The following is an 18,081-nucleotide window of genomic DNA, read 5'->3' on the forward strand; positions in this document are numbered from 1 at the left end:
AAATGTCCGATATCCCTGAGGGTTTTCTGAGCAGTGGCTCCTGAAACCGGCATCGGATTTTGTGATAAAGCTACACTTGACCACAAAATAACCAGAGGCATTTGAGGAGCGTTGATTAGTGCATTCCATGCAGTGCTTCCTGCTACAGTGGGACTGTAACTGGGTGGGTAGAGAAAATCTCCAACCCTGCCAGCAGCATCAGATTCATACACACTGAGGACACCCACTTGAACATATGCAAGACGGGTATGCATTTGACTTTCAAAATGTTGTGTTATTTTAGTTGGGCTAGTCAGTTATACCGTCCCATTTCCCAGCAAGTCTGTGGATGTGCACAGGACCTCTGTAAGTCCATTTCAACCCACATAAATGATTATCGGCAGTGAGCGCTACGCTCTCTGCAACCAGATTCCTTCACCTGATCGCGGCAACAAAAATACAGGCAAACAGCGCCGCAACCGTGAGCCAATTTCTCGAGAGATTTGTCAACTTACAATGATCAGTTGAACCTAATGCTACAGAAGGTGGGCGGTGCACAAAACACAGCGCTGCTGACTGGAAAACGTCTGATGCTCAAAACGGGAATCCATGCGGACCGACAGCGAACACGCTGCTACGTTGATGCAAACTAAATAAGGGATGACGAAGGTAAAAGGAGAAACAAAGGCTGCAAAGTGAAACAATTCATTTCCCTTCAATAGGGCCTTGCCACGAAAGAACCACATTCCATCCATTTGAAATAACACACACTTTCTCATCGCCCTCATCCGTGCACACACACACACCCACACACATACACCTCCATCCAGCCTGTGCTCACGACGGATCTCGACGCCCTAGGAAATGGGCGTCATACATCTTGTCTGACTGCAATAAAGCAGAGCCTAAGATTCTATTTCCAATAAACGTCGACTGATTGGAAAACTCATTCTAATATCAATTTCCATCTGGGCCCTTTAAAAGGCAATCAGCATAGATTCATCTCTGTATATCATGGGCTCCTTGAGCTGATGACACAGCACTGGTTCGCTCTTCTGCATAATGGCCCTCTCCTATCAAGGCATCTGCAATGAATAATACCACCCATGAATGGGCTATTTAGTCCGTGTTCGCACAGATAGGGGCCACTTCTCCGAATATTAATTCAGAGTTTTACACTTCATATGGTTCTCTCAGGGCCGCATTCGGAGGAGTAAGGCTACTTAGTGTGATTTGGCGCACTCTGCTTTTCCCTGCAAGCTTTCTCAGAAGTGACAATGGTGATTAAGAACAGGATCTCGCTTTTTTCACGATGCCTGGCGACCACAAAACAATAATTTATGTCAAGAAATTTCTATCACAACTTCCCTACAGGCGATCCACAGTTTACTAAAATACTCGAGTCAATGAAACATCTTTATCTCAACAAATTAACGGATTTGAATTACTGGAATTACACAGACGTCCAATTCCAAAAGCTCATATTTGGCTCGGCAAAGTCAGCTCAAGTGAAGGCCCCACTATAACCACGATAGCGGCAAACTTTCAAATCTGCCTCATCAGCTTAAAGTGAGGCTCCAACGGCTCTTTTTCTCACCTTCCAGCCACTGCCTGCCTCCCTGTAGTATGGAAAGTTATCACAGATCCACTGGTAGATCTCGCTCAGTGTCATCTTCTTCTTTGGCGAGCTGTTGATGGCGAACGTGATGAGGCTGGCGTAGCTGTACGGCGGCTTGCCGTCCTTATGCTGCTGCACTTCCTCCTGGTCCAACGTGGTGTTAGGATCCAGCAGGGCGCTCTTCTTGCCCATGCCGGGCCCGTGGGCACTCTGAGCGTCCGCCTTGCGGATGGCCGCCTGCATGGTCAGCTGAGGAAGCCAATCCATGGAGGTCAGGCTGCTCTCCAGCTCCGACGTCATGGCGACGGCAGGCCGGGCAGGAGGGGAGTAGGGAGACTGTGGAGCCGGACGCTGCCCGTTGACTGAGGCGGAGGGGACCAGGTGGGGAATAACAAACCGAGGCAGGTCGAGGATGAAGTACTTCCTCAGCTCAAGACATCAGCATGACGTCCTCTGAAGGTCAACTCTGGAGAAACAGGGAAAAGAAATGGCTTCATATGTCTCTTCTCTTTAACAAGAAATAAAAAGCATTTTAAATTTTTAAAAAAATTTAAAAAAAAGAAAAAAACATACGTATATCAGCAGTGCTGCAAACAAAACGTAAGCCAGGAAGCGACTCTGAACCGGTTGGCAATCATCAAAAACCAAGTGTCTCTAAAGTATGCTTATATCAGCTGTGAAGCGGATCACAAGCCCACCACTTTCTCCACCACTCGCTGCTCTCAAAGCTGACTCATGGCTGGGACTCCATCTGCACAGAGCGAGGGAGTGAGCGAGCGAGAGAGAGAGTAAATGCCAGGCAATTGTTTTCACAACTGCCAGCCAAATGGGGTACTGGCTCAGGAGGAATTTCAACTCTCCTGAGGGTCGTAAAGCCCCTCTCCCTTCTCCCCACCGTGCCAGGCTGCCTCCCCCAGACGGAGCCCCTGCCGTAAACAAGCCAGCAAGTGTCGTCTTGCAGACCGTCCCGGGCCTACTGCGCGTGCAGAGAGCGGCCCGCTACACAGCTCGTCTCGCTGTCCCCCACAGCTCACTGTCCTCTCAGTCTTAAAATAGAGCGACAACGTAGAGAGGCCTGAAGTGTAGGTGAACACGGGAAAATGTGGGAGGGGGAGAAAATCCTGAGGGGGATGACACTTCTATCTAGCTGAAGGGGGGGGTGGGGTAGAATGGGCGGGATCCTCACCAAGTTGTGGGATTTTTGTCTTGACTGAGCATGCTCACATAAGAGACAGAAAGACTGCACAAAAAAAAAAAAAAAAAACACTTTCGGATTCATCTTAAAAGCACTTTAAATACAATCGATCTAAAAGGGACAGATTCCAAACGAGTTGGTTAAATTGTGTTTTTTTATATTTCTCATGTATTCTATTGTACATTATTGGCGAGTCAAAAGGCAGTGACGGAAGTTGTCAAACTGAAATGCAGCGGTGACAGTAACAAATAGTGAGAAAATTGGACGAGCTTCTTCAGCGATAGGCGATGACAAGCAGTTAGTAGTTCTTGTCAAATGAACTCACACCCAACTCAATATCTATATCCACAGACAGATGAAGGCATCTTCCATTCATCCAAACAATGTAAACTAAAATAAATACAATTTAAAAAAAAAAAAGCTTATTGTAAAAGGTTTTGGAGGGGATGCATTTTCAATGCAGCTTTTATTTCCTTTGCCTAATTATTGTCTATGCACAAATTGAGAATCTTTTTTAAAAGTATATTTATACCTGTATATATGTGTATATATCTTTAAACAAACTATGGCTGAACGTTAGGAGTGTAATCCACTGAATCGATTAATCGATTTATATTCCTGCGATCCAACTGAATCGATCTGTGCTCAGAAAATCGGCATTCCGGACAACATATATCGATTACAAATCGATTGAAAATGGTACATAATCAATTTGTATCGATACTTGGAAACTGCAAATTGGATTTAAGCACAAAAACTGTATGGATGTGTGTTTGTTTGTTTTTTAGCACTTTAGACACGTTAAACGTTACTCGATTCAGTCTGCCTGTCTGTGACGTCATCAGTACGCAGCGGCAGCCGCGCGAAACTCTGAACAACAACAAAACACAGCGTGGAGGAGACGACTGCGAGCAAGACATTTACAAACCAACTTATCGATCCAGCGTGTGGAAACATTGTCGCTTATGCAAACACGGAGGTGTTCTAAATAAGTCGGTCGCTGTTTGTAGAATATGTAGAAGCCAAATGAAAAGAAACACGGAAACACGGCGAATCTTACTGGCCATCTACTAAGGCGCCGTGGAATTAAACAAAACGGCGACAGTCAGGACCTCAGGCAGCGTTACCGTCACAGTAACAATTGCCAAGTTTATCTTGCGACCCTACAATGTGGTTGAAAATCCGGGGTTCTGTGAATTGATCCAAACATTGTGTAATTATTGTGTAATGTTTACATTGAAAATGGTTGCACAATAAAAGGTTAATACATTTTCCATCAATTGTTGTTTGCTTGTTTATAATATCCATAATTAATTTAAACCTGATATCCTTACAAGAAACAGCAATCTCAGAAACTTTGCCTGCACTGTTGAGTAAAGTTACTGAATCGATTTTAAGTCACTGAATCGAATCGTTCTAAATTAACCCAGATTGTCCATGAATCGAATCGGCAACCATGAATTGCGTTATTCGAATCAAATTGTTGTTAAAATGAATCGTTACACCCCTACTGAACGTCCACGCTTAGAGGAGGGTAATGGCATGAAACAAAAGCAGCGTATTTAGCCAGGATTTGGCTAATGACTGGTGGTTTGAGACGTTTCATCTTTACAATCTATTACAACCGACTGAAATTTAAGCTGCCATAAACTTTAGTTCAAATCAGACGTCTCTCGTTACTCCTTAGCAAGGAGAAACAGGTTGGTTGTGCTTCCTTCGTTGACAGCTGAATTGTGCTGCTCATAGGTTGGAAACCTGAGTAAAAAAACACTGAGGTAATTCTCCCGGCCTCTGCAGGCATGAGCAGACATACGGATGAGCTGACTGACTGGCAGGTGAGTCAGTCTAATGGATAGAATCCTCATCACCGAAAAGACAAAACAAATGATGCACCAAAAATCTCCACCCAGTGACTGAAATAAAAGTGACTCATAAGCTGCTCCTGACAGTAATTTTCCTCTTTGAGTGGCGCCCTATTGCAATATGACACTAATTAGATTTTGAATGTTGGTCTACATGTTATCATCCATTTGAATATCTGCTCCCACCGCACATTTAATAATCATACAAGTCCGACATATTCCATGCATATAATAGGAAACCTTTCACATTTCAGTCACAATCAGTCAACATATAATGCGATGAATGCAACAAGAACGTCCAGCTTCTCTGGATTGATTGATTTCTTGCTTAATGTCATTGCAAATTGAATATCTATGGACTGCACGTAGACAAGACACAACCTGAAATTTTACTAAACAATTCAACTTGGCAAATCAGTAAACATTTAATAATTGTAATACACTTAAACTTAACCGCACTGAACCTACCGCCTCCACAATTACCACAGTTTTAAATCCGATTAGCTTTAGCAAGGTGTTCCTGATGACGCGGCAGCTCAGCGTACGGGCCTGCATTGAGTTACGCCTTTGTGGTTCGGATCAAAATGTTTCCATTCTCGCTGTGAATGGGAGTTTCAAAAGGAGAGGAGGCACGCAGAGCCTTCACGGGGGCCACCAGAGCCGAGCTGACGGAGACAGGAGCTGAGGAAATGCGCTGCGCCCGCTACACAGAGACGTATGCCATTTGACCCTCAGCGCTAATGATCCAGCTGCTCCGTAATCTGCAGGGCCGGGTCGGTGTCTTAATTAGAGGACCTTGGGCTGTTGCAGGAATGATTAAGCGCATCACAGGCGGGCAGTAAGGCGCCCTGCCCCCCCCCCCCCCCCCATTGCCTCCCCTGCTGCTGCCGCCGCCGCCGCCGCTACCCTGCCCCCCCCCCATGTCCCCCACTCTGACCTGACAGTCAGAGCGGGGACATGCCCCAGCCTGCTGCCACGACAGGGCTGACTGTGAGCCTGCTTCATGTCAGGAGAGCCGGGGGGGGGGGGGGGGAAGAGTTCGGCCGCTTCTTTACGGTCACAAGAAATAGTAGAAAGACTGAGCGATTTTGAGGGAAGAGGGAGAGAAATGGATGGTCAAACAAATTCTCTATTCATTCATGAAATTCTATTCATCCTCAGAGGATTCTTTTTTTTTTTTAAACGCACACATTTTAAAAACATCTCACCTCCTCTAAATTCCTGACAGGAAGCATTAACAACGCTCCTGCTGCCGACAGCGGCTCTGTGATCGTGTTTGGTCAAGTGGTTCGCTCACGCTGACAGCATGGTTCTTACACATGTGGCAAGCCCCATTTCATTCAAGGAACTCCAATGAGGCCAACGCGTTTTGTAACAAGGGATTACTTTACACAACACGGCAGATTGCGTCTACTTCATCGTGTTTGGCAAGTGCCTTCTGAGATGGCACGTCAGCAACTGCGTCACAGAAATAAGAGTTGTTCCCCATCCAGACTGTTGCAAAATTCATGTGTTCTTAAGGGTACTAAAACTTTAAAGTGGCTGCTAACGATGCACGGCCCGTGATGAAATAAATATTTCAGGTGTGATACTGCTACACTGAAGGGCACTTAGTGATTTTCAATGGTTCATATAATGGAAATTAGTATCCACCCCAACATTAAATATAATGCAGCAGGTATGTTTAATTACTTTAATGTGAGATATATATATATTCCTTGAAGAAACATTTATGACTAAAAACCTTATTAAATATGATATTGTTTTTCTGCTTGGTAAACACACCGGAGTGTAGCGGTGTTTTGTAAGTTGTGAGGCGAGGCCTTTTCTTCTTCGCAGTGACAGCAACACTGGATGTTGTTGCCAGAAGCCTCCACTTCGATTCCTATCTCCACAGTTGGGATGGGATGTTACTACTTGCACGAGCAACCTGAACAGCGATTTGTCCCGACTTTATTAGGCTTCGTCAATCCAACTGTGGGGAAAGGCAGCGATGGGGCGGCGAAGCCTTTTCACCTCATGAGTCCAGTCTGGAGACTTTAATTACGGTTTAATCAAATATTAGCATCTGACAGGTCAGCTGGATCATTACAGTCTGATGAAACTCATGTAGGGTGCAGTGTTTTCACCGTTTTTACTAATTAACATTGAAATGGATTTTATGTTCCCATATAAACAGATCATTTCCACTTCCTCCTGCTCAAGCGTTCATTGAGTGGGCAAATATTAAGTGTATTTGTGCTGAAAACATTGTGGACGCAGGTAAAAGTTGTTGATTTCTTAATGTCTGATCAACGTCTCAAAGACACCACATCACATATGACCTAAACTAGTTCAACAGAATACTTAACATGGTTTATGTGCTGGTTCAAATGACTGAAATTGTTTATTCTGTTTTACAGTCCAGTATGAAAATCGTTTTGAAATTAACTTTGGTTGGTTATCCATCTCCAATAAAACAACAAAACAAGCAGTCGTTAAACATTTTACCTCAGAAAGGGTTGGAATAACTAGAATTATCAACAACAAAAAAACGCTTCAGAAGTTTCAAGATCTGACAAAAACTACACAAAATATATATGATATAATATAACAACATCTCTGCTCTCTTGTCACACACAAGCTTCTCTCCAATGAATGAAACTAGCGTTGTTCTTCTAGTACACAACGTTCTGCAAACAGGAAACTACTGACCGAAGCAGAAGAGGGGGCACGAGGGGGCACACTAAAGGGAAGTGTGAGACTTAAAAAGGGTGAATAAGATTGGTTCAAATAGTAAAACCAATGTCCACGTTTCATTCAAGAGAAAATAAATCCAGTTGCAGTGCCTTTCAAGCGGGGAGCAGTATTTAAAGAGAACAGGACTGATAGCAAAGGATAAGAAGCCGAACCAAAACAGACTCCACGCACCCTTTGTGTCGTCATCCGTTGATTGATTTAACATAAAAAATAAATTAATTTGCACCATGTCTGAAAATTGAAAGCAAATCGGATGCAGTGCTTATTTTGGGGTAAAATGGGTTTTAAAAATGGGGATCTTTGCTTGTCATGAGTATCTCTTTTGATACGAGTCGATGACCCTCCTCATGACAAGTGGTTCACTGTTCAGCCTGTGAAAAAGGGACACGTGTTGAGTCTGTGTTGCTGAGCACATTGCTCACTACTGATATCAGGACAACACAAAGGATTTAATCCACACCAGATATCAGCGGTTACTTGTACTCAGTCATCGTTGCCTTTCCTCCTCAGTAGAAGCTTGACTAAAGACTTTACAGTGAACACGTTACAGAAATCCTGTCAAATTGAATAAATGTGTTATAATTTCGGGGAATACCTTTAATTTTTTTATCTTTTCAAGTAATTAGTACATCGTTTCCACTCAAACATCTGTGCAGCTAGAATCGGGAAGCCATGGAGTGTCTTTTAGTTAACACCACCCTGTTTCCCATCACAACCACTGCAGACTTGTTCGCTCTGAACACGACTTTTGGTTGTAAGTGAAGTTACTGGTAGCTGTTGGTCAGTGCAATGGCTAAAGGGTATTTCCCAAAATGCACATCTATTCCCATTTAAAAGAAAAAGTAATTGCATGTTGTATCCTAATTTCCTACGTTCGGTGTGATTTTCCACTTAGTTTGCGTTCTCAGATAACAATGCAATCAATATCAAATACCACTCTACTACAGCTAACCTGTAGCCTTCTCCACCCAGAGCACCACCCTGCTTACCCAGAACGACGTCCCTCCAAATACCGGCACATTACTGTCATCTCGGAGAGGAGAGAAGGCTGCTCAGACTCCCGCTTGCGGACACAAGACGGTCAATGGGTACCAGACCAGCCCTCTCCCGCACTTATCTGCAATTTCTGTGATTAATCCCCTTTTACAGCGGTCATGCATCCATCACGGGCAAAACACCAACAGCGTGTGCCTGCTCAGCTACATCATTATGGCTTGCGATGCTTGTACTGCCACATGCGCTTCAGCAGAACAGCAGACGTGATGAATTCTGCATTGAAAACAATGTCACTAGAAGTCAAACAGACCAAAATAAATAATACCATCACTAATTGTTAAATGCTGGCAAGAATTTGGTGTGTGTGTGTGTTAAATGCTGGCAAGACTTTAGCGTGTGTCTCTGTATGTGTGTGTGCGCGTGTGTTGGCAAGACTTTGGTGTGTGTGTGTGTGCCTGGAGAGAGAAAGAAGACACACGTGTAGAGAGAGAGGGGGCTTATTATGACACAAATCTTCCTTTAGTGCGATGGTAACTTGGCAAATGGGAGGGGAAGCTCTAAGTGTGCTCCCTCTGTTATGCCTGAAGATTTGGCACGCACAATCACAACAACAACAGTGATGTAACCTGGTAACAAGCCTTTGGCATCTTTACTCTCGACTGAAACCCGGGTCATACCTTCCATGTCAACGTCTTTATATCCAGCGTGGGAGAAGCTCTTGTTTTCCTAGCGATTGCGAGGGGATAAACAAGGAGGGGTGGGAACTCGGGCTCACCTGTCCTTCAGTCAAAAGACAGACTCCTCACTTTTTCCAGCCCTGGAGGCGAAAGACTTAGGGAGTTATTTTGGAGTTCTCTCAAAACTAAAATAGCGTATTATAGAGTATTACGATTGCACGTGAGCTCCAATCGTGCAGCCAGACAACAACCACTGCCATACTCCCTCAATTTCATTTTGCTTGTGGTTGAACAACTTGATAATTATTCTGCCAATCAAATCAATCGTTAGCGTGACTTTGGGGGTGGGGCAGTTAAAAGCTGGGGAGGGCGAGAGTAAAGCAAAGCTAAACCTTGAGTTTGCTAAAAGTTCTTTTTAAACCTGCTAAAGCTTAAAGAGGAAAGAGAAATCTTCATCTTGTTAGTCGGTGCCAAACGGAACGGAGATCTTCCAAAAAAACAAAACTTTTTTTTTTTTTAAATTAAAGCTGCTGCGGACGGAAAACCGCGACGAGCCTGCCACTCTCTCTGCAGACGGACACAGGATCGGAGGAGTGGAAGCTCGGGGAGCTGGCTGTGGATCAACTGAGCCGCTTCAGGCTGTCTGGAGAAGCCACTAAGCGAGCAACAGGGTTTGTGACCCTTGAATGCTGACAGTGTCTTTTCAAGAGAGCGAGGTGAATAGACGCAGCAGAGTTCGACATATAGATATTCCAGAGATGCTCTCAGCTGTCAGCGACTTTCCATGTTAATGCAAGTTTGGTGGGCTGGATTATATATATATATATATATATATATATATATATATATATATATATATATATATATATAGAAATAAATAAAAAAGGTACAGAGAGAAATCTAGGTAGATGACGGCAACACACTCACAAGCACCAAATTGTGTGATCTGCAGGTTAATTCAAAAACACAGAGATGAAGAGCTTGCGGTGAGTCACAGCAGTGATCGGGATGGGGTTGGTCTCGCTGTCCCCTAACAGCTCGCCTGCGAGGTGGCCTTTTGTTTTGGAGGTGGCAGGGGTGCCCCGACACTGACCACGCAAACCCAATTACCCCGGTTCCACGGCCTCGGGGCCTGCATTAACACACGGCCCCCTGGGAGGTCGACTGCATGACAGCCGGTAAGGCTCTGCATGCTGAATCATGAACAGAGCACTTAAGGCCCCGGCAGAGCGAGCGTCTCGTGGCAATCTTGAGAGGCCAGTCCTCATCTGCATTCGCTAGGTCCACGCCGGCGTCGATGTTAACTATTGAGCCGCTCTCCGAGGCCAGCGGTGTGGTAATGGGGGATCGAGTCTGCTTACCTGGAATTTAAAGCGGTCCATAAAACAAAAAAATCGGTTCACTTAGGAGGACAATTTATCCCTCCTTAGCTATTTAGGTAAGATTGATCGGCAACTATTTTGGTTATTCTTTTTTTTTTTTTTTTTTGAACGGAATATTTTGGAGTTAGCAAGTCTAGGAAAATAAATAGTAATTTAGGCCATTATAACCTTTATTACAGACTTAATACTCAGCATATTTATAATTCATAGAAATAATCATTAGTTCTAGTGGTGATTTGAACCCTAAGTGACAGGCATTTTTAAATATTTCTGATGTGATGAGAATTGAAAAAAAAGTCTAATGAACAGCACATATTTAATTATTTACATCAAACAGTACACTGTGACACTGATAAATCTGATGGTGGCGTCCTTGACAGAAAGAACTGTGTTTGAGCCCATTTCCTATAGTGCAACATATACTCGCTACAACAGAAGCCCTGCTAGAATTACCCAAGCGTGATTTAAAGGAATTACCTGGGTGGGCTATGCATGTTTCGGAGTGCTACATGCAGCAGGAATCAGGTCATGAATTTTAAAATTCAGACAGGGGATCAGCATCGGCAGCTATGAAGCGGGAGTTGAGAGAAGCAGCGAGACAGAACTCTCACTTTCCAACCGAAAAAGAACAAAGTAAAAAAATTAGTTCAAACAGAGTCGATATAGCTTGAGGTTTGTTAGATGATCACCTCACGTAAGGACTAAAATCGTCTTCATTTAGAGTGGCGCTGGAGTTGTAATTAAAACCCATTTTGCTTTCTAATCAATATTCAATCTCTCAGAAATAATTAACAGCATATTAAAGAGTTTACTGCCTGACGGAGCCGAATGCCTCCACATCATTAAGCTGTTGAATCGCTTTACTCTTTGACTCCTCCCGTCTCATTTCCCTGGTTTACAGGCTCCCTAAAATGCTCCTGGAGTCGTACTGTACCTGCAGATAGTAACACAGCCCACTGATAACATGTCGCATGTCATGTGTACTCCCCCACTTTCACCCACATGTAGCTTTTAACACATCAAGATCATCAGTGAACCGGTCTGTGAAATGTCATCCGTAAAACACATTTTCTGAATGAAAACGCTCCACAGGATACGGTAGTAAATTATGATCCCGGTTTTCATGTCGTGCTGCTGAGGAGCGGCCAACTTGCCATAAATTCATGCCCTTTCCCCCCCGAGTGATTATGCAGCCTGCAGTGCAAGTTGCACAACACAGCATGTTGTTAAATACGTGCTATATTAAGATTAGCAGTAACAGTTCAAACTGCTGCTTTACTACCGCATTGTAACCACATGTAACCAAACAGACAGCACTCAGTGTCCCTGAGTAAATCACTGCATCAAGAACATAATGTGCAGGTGTCTCTCAGACTCACAACTACAGCCATAACCACAAAATTAAGCTCAACGTAAACCAGCTGATTATCTGCTTGATCAAAATACACCATGTAATGCAGGAGATGTGCAGAGCATTATTTACTCCAGGGACTGTTTAACAGCTGTTGAATTCAAACGTTTTTATGTCTCCAGGAATAGTTTTGTGTTATACAATCTGAAACATTCCTTGGCCATTCTCCAGATGACTTCCATGGTAAATTGAGCGCAGCTTGGTTTTCCCTCTTTCGTTGATTAGAAGAGCGGTGCAGTAAAACGAAACTAAGGCCGTGTAGGAATTTGTTTTTAATGATATTCGAGCATTCCGTCGGTGTCCATACCTGTTCTCCTCACCCTGCACCGTTCCACATAAATTCAAATAATTTGGTTTCCTAGAGACAATGTTGCTATTTATCTGGGTGTGGGAGGGGGAGTCGGTGCATCAGCAGACATTGTTTGTTTAAGCGCTGCAAGTCAAAATCTCTCCTAGCATTAAATATGCAATCATCACTGAGAGGCTACTACCTTACAAGAGCAACAATAGGTCATCACAAAACCAGAGGATTTACCATAATAAATAGACACGTGACTTGGACCCAGAGTGTTTGGCTTCCGCTGCTCAAATCCAGGGCACCCTGCTACATTAGCTGGGCACAAATCAGTTAATAAGACAAAACAGTGTGATTCTGCAGTGGAACCAAGATAAAGCTTTTAAATTTAAAATGTGTCACTGTCAATGTGAATTTACTAGCTTTGTGTGTCAAAATTCCCAATTTTAATTAAGCAGTGGACTCTCCCCCCGTCTCCCCGTGCACCATATGACCGCTCAAACAGTGGCGAACAACATAGACACCACTAAGGAGGTCCTTGATCTTAACAAAGTGAGGAAAATCAGTAAATCAATAACTGTCTCACGCCTAACAACCAGTTGTACCAACTAAAGCATTTCAAAACTTAAAACCTCACGCAACACTGAAACTCTGTGTCTGTTAAACACTCAGCTTAGAGAGCTCAGCCAACCTTTCAGTCAGCCAGTGACAAATAAACAAAGTAGGACGCCGCGAGGAACTCCGATGGTGTCCGCGCCCAGCGAGACAGCCCAGCACGTCACAAAGAGGAAAATACCTTCAGTGGGACGAAGCAGCCAGGCAGCCATCTGAGATGGGTGTGTGACAGGAGACATGAGTGGAAGGAGAAACTGTAGTACTGTTGTGAAATTAGCTGCGGCATTTCCAATGAGGAACTCTGATTTCAAAAGTCGTAAGGTGGCGAGCTTATGTGGGCTGCTGACATTTTATCCTGATCCCTGGCATCAAATTGGCCACGACAGGTCAAAAGCTCACTCCCAGCTTGTGAAATAAAATTTAAAAAAAATACATCAGCAATGAGTTTGGTTGCAGTTCAGGACCACAACCATTGATTTGGTGTGAATGCAGCATAAGTACTCAATGTACAGACTAAAGATAGACATGTTTACAGCATGTTATACATTTACAACTGTGTGGCCGACGGGTAAACAAGAAACTTTAAATGAACAACAACTTGAGCTCATTATATTGTATATTATTTGGAGAGGCATTCTCTGGTGTGTTGTCTCTACAACTATGGACATTTATTCCATCACAGCCTTTAACACAAGAGTTTGTTTTTTTTAAACACTGTTGGTGTGTCAAGGCTTTGACATTTATTATTTGGTCTTGAAAAGTAGAAAACATTTCCACAGATCCTTTGGTTCCTGAGTTAGGCCATTGGTTTTACATCCACGAGTTTATAGCTTGTGTTCAAACTCAAGACCCCCATGACATAATGTAGGTCTCAGCTTACTTGAAGTGGCTTTTAACCTCCAATTGATCTGCAGAGCTCGTCAATATCCTGAGTGCTTTACATTCTTGGATTGAGGCATTACGACATTGACTGGGAATTGAATTCTTCATGAGTGAATAAAAATTGCATTCAACCCACTGGGGGTTCATGACACACTTTATAGACTGCAGTGTGAATGCATGTCAGTGGAAGCACCCACAGAACGGTATTCATCCATCTGAATGAACCAGTAGACATGGTACCATTTGCAGAAGAATCCACAGAGGAAAAATTGAATGAACTTGATTGAAGATTATTTGTTTTTTTTATCATGTGATTGCATCTTCTGTGATTCTTACAACATTGACAGGCTACTGCCACTCAAACAGTTTGTACTTTGTAGTAAGCTGTGAAACATGCTCGAACCTTGGAATTAAACATTTTAGTATCCTACACTTTGAGTACAATTGACACAAAAGCCTCATTACATTTGTTAACAGTGATGATGGTGCAGAGGGCTGTTTTTTTCACATCTTGGTGGTGTAAAAGATAAGGCTAATTAACGTGGCACCATTTGCATCTTCACCTCGATGTTTCGACAGCAAAGGGGAGAAAGCCGCCATAGCGGGCTAATGAATGCTTCATTTGAGAGGGAAGACTTCCTGTCACTTCCAGCGCTCGCGACATAACCCGCTCATAAACCCCTTAAATTTCCATGCTCCGCTATCTTGATCGGTTGTCTGCTTCTCACCTCCCCCCCTCCCGCTAAATTCCTGAGTTCATCCTCGCCCTCCCTTCCCTCTTTCCACTACCACCAACACTACACAGGCAGCGCTCATTACGGCAGATTTGCATGTCTGCTCCAGAGCAGTATGAGAAGAGATGAAACACAACTCCCAGTGGCTGCCTCTGCAGAGCTTCACTCAACTGACAGAGAGCTCCACCTCGGGCCCCAGACACAGCGAGCAAACAAATGCATGCTTCTTTAACAGGACACACACACACACACACACACACGCACACACACACAGATAGAAAGACCTTTTATTCGGTTCAAATATATCTATATTCAGGAAATAAATTGAAAAAACAGGAGTCAAGCTTCCAGCACGTTGGTGGCCTCCTTGCGCATTACCCGCTCAGCTGAGAAGGACGACACCACGAGTTATGTTACTGGGCCATCTGACCCCACTGAGATCTCACACACCGAAGACCAATGAACATTTTTTTTGTTATGCAAGTCATGTTTTCTCGACTGGTCATTTCATTTTTTATTTTTTTTTATTCCATCATCAGTTTTATACAATTTGAGAGACAGCTACAGCTGGATGATACTTAACAGATAAATACCAACTTCCCTTTTATTGTTTGATGGTGCAATGGAGAAACATGTTAGTAAATTAACAAAGTGTATTGCCACCAATATTGATTAAAGATTTAAGTCATTCATCAGGGATTTTCGCATTGCTGGTTGCAGCTGTTCAGATATTGTGTATTTGGTAGTTTTCGGTAATTGTAGATCAAACGCCTTGGGTTTTTGGCCAGTTGTTTCGGAATAATTAAACAAGTTGAAAATATTTTTTGGCTCTAGGGGAAATAGCTTTTTTAATGTTTCACTATTTTCGGACATTTTATAACATGTAATCTGTTTATTTGTAATCCTCTATTGCAACGCTTCATGTTTGTACAATTATGAAATAGTTTATTAATTATGTCCATAATTACCCCAAAAGAAGCAGAGTCAATGGACAAGTAAATACATCTCAATGCTGTCCTGGACCTGTAGATTAAATAGCAGAGCAAAGACTGCGCGTTATCAGAATCCAAAAAAATTCACTCATTACGTAAACTTTTCTCAACTACAGCAATGTAAAAAGCTGTGCAGCCTCATGTGATTAAATCACGACAAATGAAATATTGAATGAGTCGTTTCAGCATTTACCTGAAGCATGGTGGTGCGTTACCACATTGTGACACTTCCACATGCTTTGTGACAACAGCACAATTAACCATGAGAGCACAAATAGGCTCAACTTTTTAGACAGCAACAACCAAATGTCACATACATTACTGCAGAAAAGAGCAGACTGCAAAAAAAACAAAAAACGGAGGAGGGGGGGGGGCTTTTGTTCAGCATGACTCACGCAGAGAAAGTTGTGCATCATGCGCCATGACTTACCCTGAAAGAGGGCAGATAGACACCCAACGTGCTGGGTCCTGACCGGACCTGACCTGAATCTGTTCCTCACTGACCTCACCAGACAAACAGCAATAAGCCGTATCTTTTTGAAACAACATAGTCAAATTAAATTAACAGAAAGGGCTTAATTAGGTTGGGTTCTGGTCAATACATTTTTCAATAATATAACTAAGGACGACTGAAAATGTGTTCTACCACACAGTTAAAGCAGAGAGTTAAAGTACTTTAAAACTTTAAAAGCCATTTGCCAGAATACCAATAAAGGAGAGGATTTCTTCTTACTTTACTATCAATTCATCTAAATTAACTAACGTATGGATTGTACACGAGAAGAATGTAGAACTACAATCTGTCGTGCACAATGACTTAAACGCCTCTACCTGCCTGTAAAGCTAGTAGCCGTATAGCTAGTAGCCCGTAAAGCTAGTAACCATATAGCTAGTAGCCTGGAACATTTTTTGTACTTAAAATCAATCTGGTGATTTCATCCAGATTGTTTTTGTGATGAAGCCCTCTTTATTAATGCACAGTACTTCACATATCAGAGGAGCAATGGTAAAATGGTGTCACTAAACGTTTTCACTTATACATCACTCTTTATGACACAACGTAGTTCAACTGCACCACAAACTACATTCTTCAAAACTTTGGTAAAGTTGAATGAACACCTCTCTTTCAGAATTCGATCAACTTTATAACCTCCATAAAGGGATGAGTTATTGCAGATTTTGCTTCATTAGTGTTGGTAAAAGTGTTGACGCTGCAACTCATAAAAAACAGCAAAAACACAGTATAATTCAGCGAAGAAAAGACAAGGACTTTTTTTTTTTAAGTCAATTCGGATTACTTCTAGGGATTATTGGGCATACATGGAAGCAGCAATCAGCATTAATCAAAGACTTTGTTCCTCTCCAATTATTGTCCTTTTTAAGACGGAGCATACATTTTGGATTTCCTTTAATGGACTCAAAGAAAAGGGCAGAAATGTGACCACTGCAAGCTGCCTGCAGAACTTATGTATCCTGGCTGTACAGCGCACATTAGGTCATTAAAGTCTGCATGCTCAGTCCCTCCCTACCCCCCACTGTACACCCCAGAACCCCCCTCGCCTCCCCTCCCCCCTGCCAAATGCTAAGCCTTTCAGACCAAACGCTGCTCTGCATTCTGCATCTTATTAAGAGGAGGCAAACTAGGGGGAAGTGAAGGCATGGCAGTCTTTTGGAGGAAGCCGAATAAATGACTGAACACACACCCTGGGGCGGGCATGCCAGGGGGTTTCCAGGAGGTCGGAGCAAGTGGGGCCAATCGTGTCAAGGCGAAGGCGGCAGACTAAAACAAAACTGACATATCAAAGCAGCAAAGCCTCGTAGAAGAGAAAAGAGCAGCCAAGACACTGCATTCAGCTGCACAGCTTGTTCCTGCTTCAATGAGAGACAACACGACCAAAAAAACGGCAATTAGCGATTAAAGTGGAAATTCCATCTGCTGCAAGGCTGCAGCTTTTTCCAATCAAAAAAACTGCTCAAACCATCTGAGTGATCCTATGGCCTCTGATCCCTTCCTTGTTTTCTTTTTAGGAGGTAGGCAAACCATATATTATGCATTTAAAACATTCCTTCTAAAAGCAAACATTTGTATTTCCTGCCTTCATCCTAATAGTATTTAAGAGCAACTATTCTTTAACGTCTCAGTGCAGCCAAACCTCAATCATTGCTAAAACAAAGACAAGGCCTTGACACAACTTTCCCTGATTTGTGTAGATAAATGCTTTGTCTACATGTAGAGACCACAATCTGACAACCTGGAGAGACTTGGAACGTGTGATATAAAAGCACAGAAATTTCAGGAGTATGAGAGCACCTAAGTGAGTTATATTGTTAAATTAGCTTGATGAGAGCCAGCGTGGCCTTAAACTCAGTTTGCTTTTAATGAGATACCAACTGTTTACTACATATTCTCTTTCCTTGTGATAATGAAGGGATTCCTCAGAGGTTGCTGCCATGCTGACACAGCCTTAAGGTGCTTAAATCCAAAAATGGGTGCATTAAGTGCATTTTAATTGACTTATATTTACCCACTGTGTTGCCTTGCAAACACAAAAAGATCTTCTGGCAATCCTAAAAGAAAAAAAAAAAAGTAGGTCAATCAGTCTCCTGTGAGTCATAGATTTTGGCAGGGGACCAAGCAGAGCAGGTATGGGCAGGGCTGAGAGACCTAATGGTATACTGATACCGTTCCATTAGTATTATGAAA

The 18,081-nt window shown here is 43.0% G+C and overlaps 1 protein-coding gene across 3 annotated transcripts in view; it reads right to left on the reverse strand.

Annotated features, from left to right (window-relative positions):
* Nucleotides 1-18,081, reverse strand: part of foxj3 (forkhead box J3) — a 59,605-nt gene that overhangs the window by 34,061 nt on the left and 7,463 nt on the right. The window contains exons 2-3 of one of the 3 annotated variants that reach the window (XM_078091842.1): nt 17,903-17,945; nt 1,577-2,063 (exon numbers count right to left, since the gene is read on the reverse strand). In XM_078091842.1, the coding sequence (XP_077947968.1) occupies nt 1,577-1,897 (321 nt within the window). In that variant the 5' untranslated portion in view covers nt 1,898-2,063; nt 17,903-17,945. Of the gene's footprint in view, nt 1-1,576; nt 2,064-2,170; nt 2,301-17,902; nt 17,946-18,081 lie in introns of those variants that run through there. The other 2 variants (XM_078091844.1, XM_078091841.1) reach the window with 2 other exon arrangements.

This window comes from Gasterosteus aculeatus, chromosome 17 (genome assembly GCF_964276395.1).
Source record: "Gasterosteus aculeatus chromosome 17, fGasAcu3.hap1.1, whole genome shotgun sequence".
NCBI lineage: Eukaryota > Metazoa > Chordata > Actinopteri > Perciformes > Gasterosteidae > Gasterosteus > Gasterosteus aculeatus.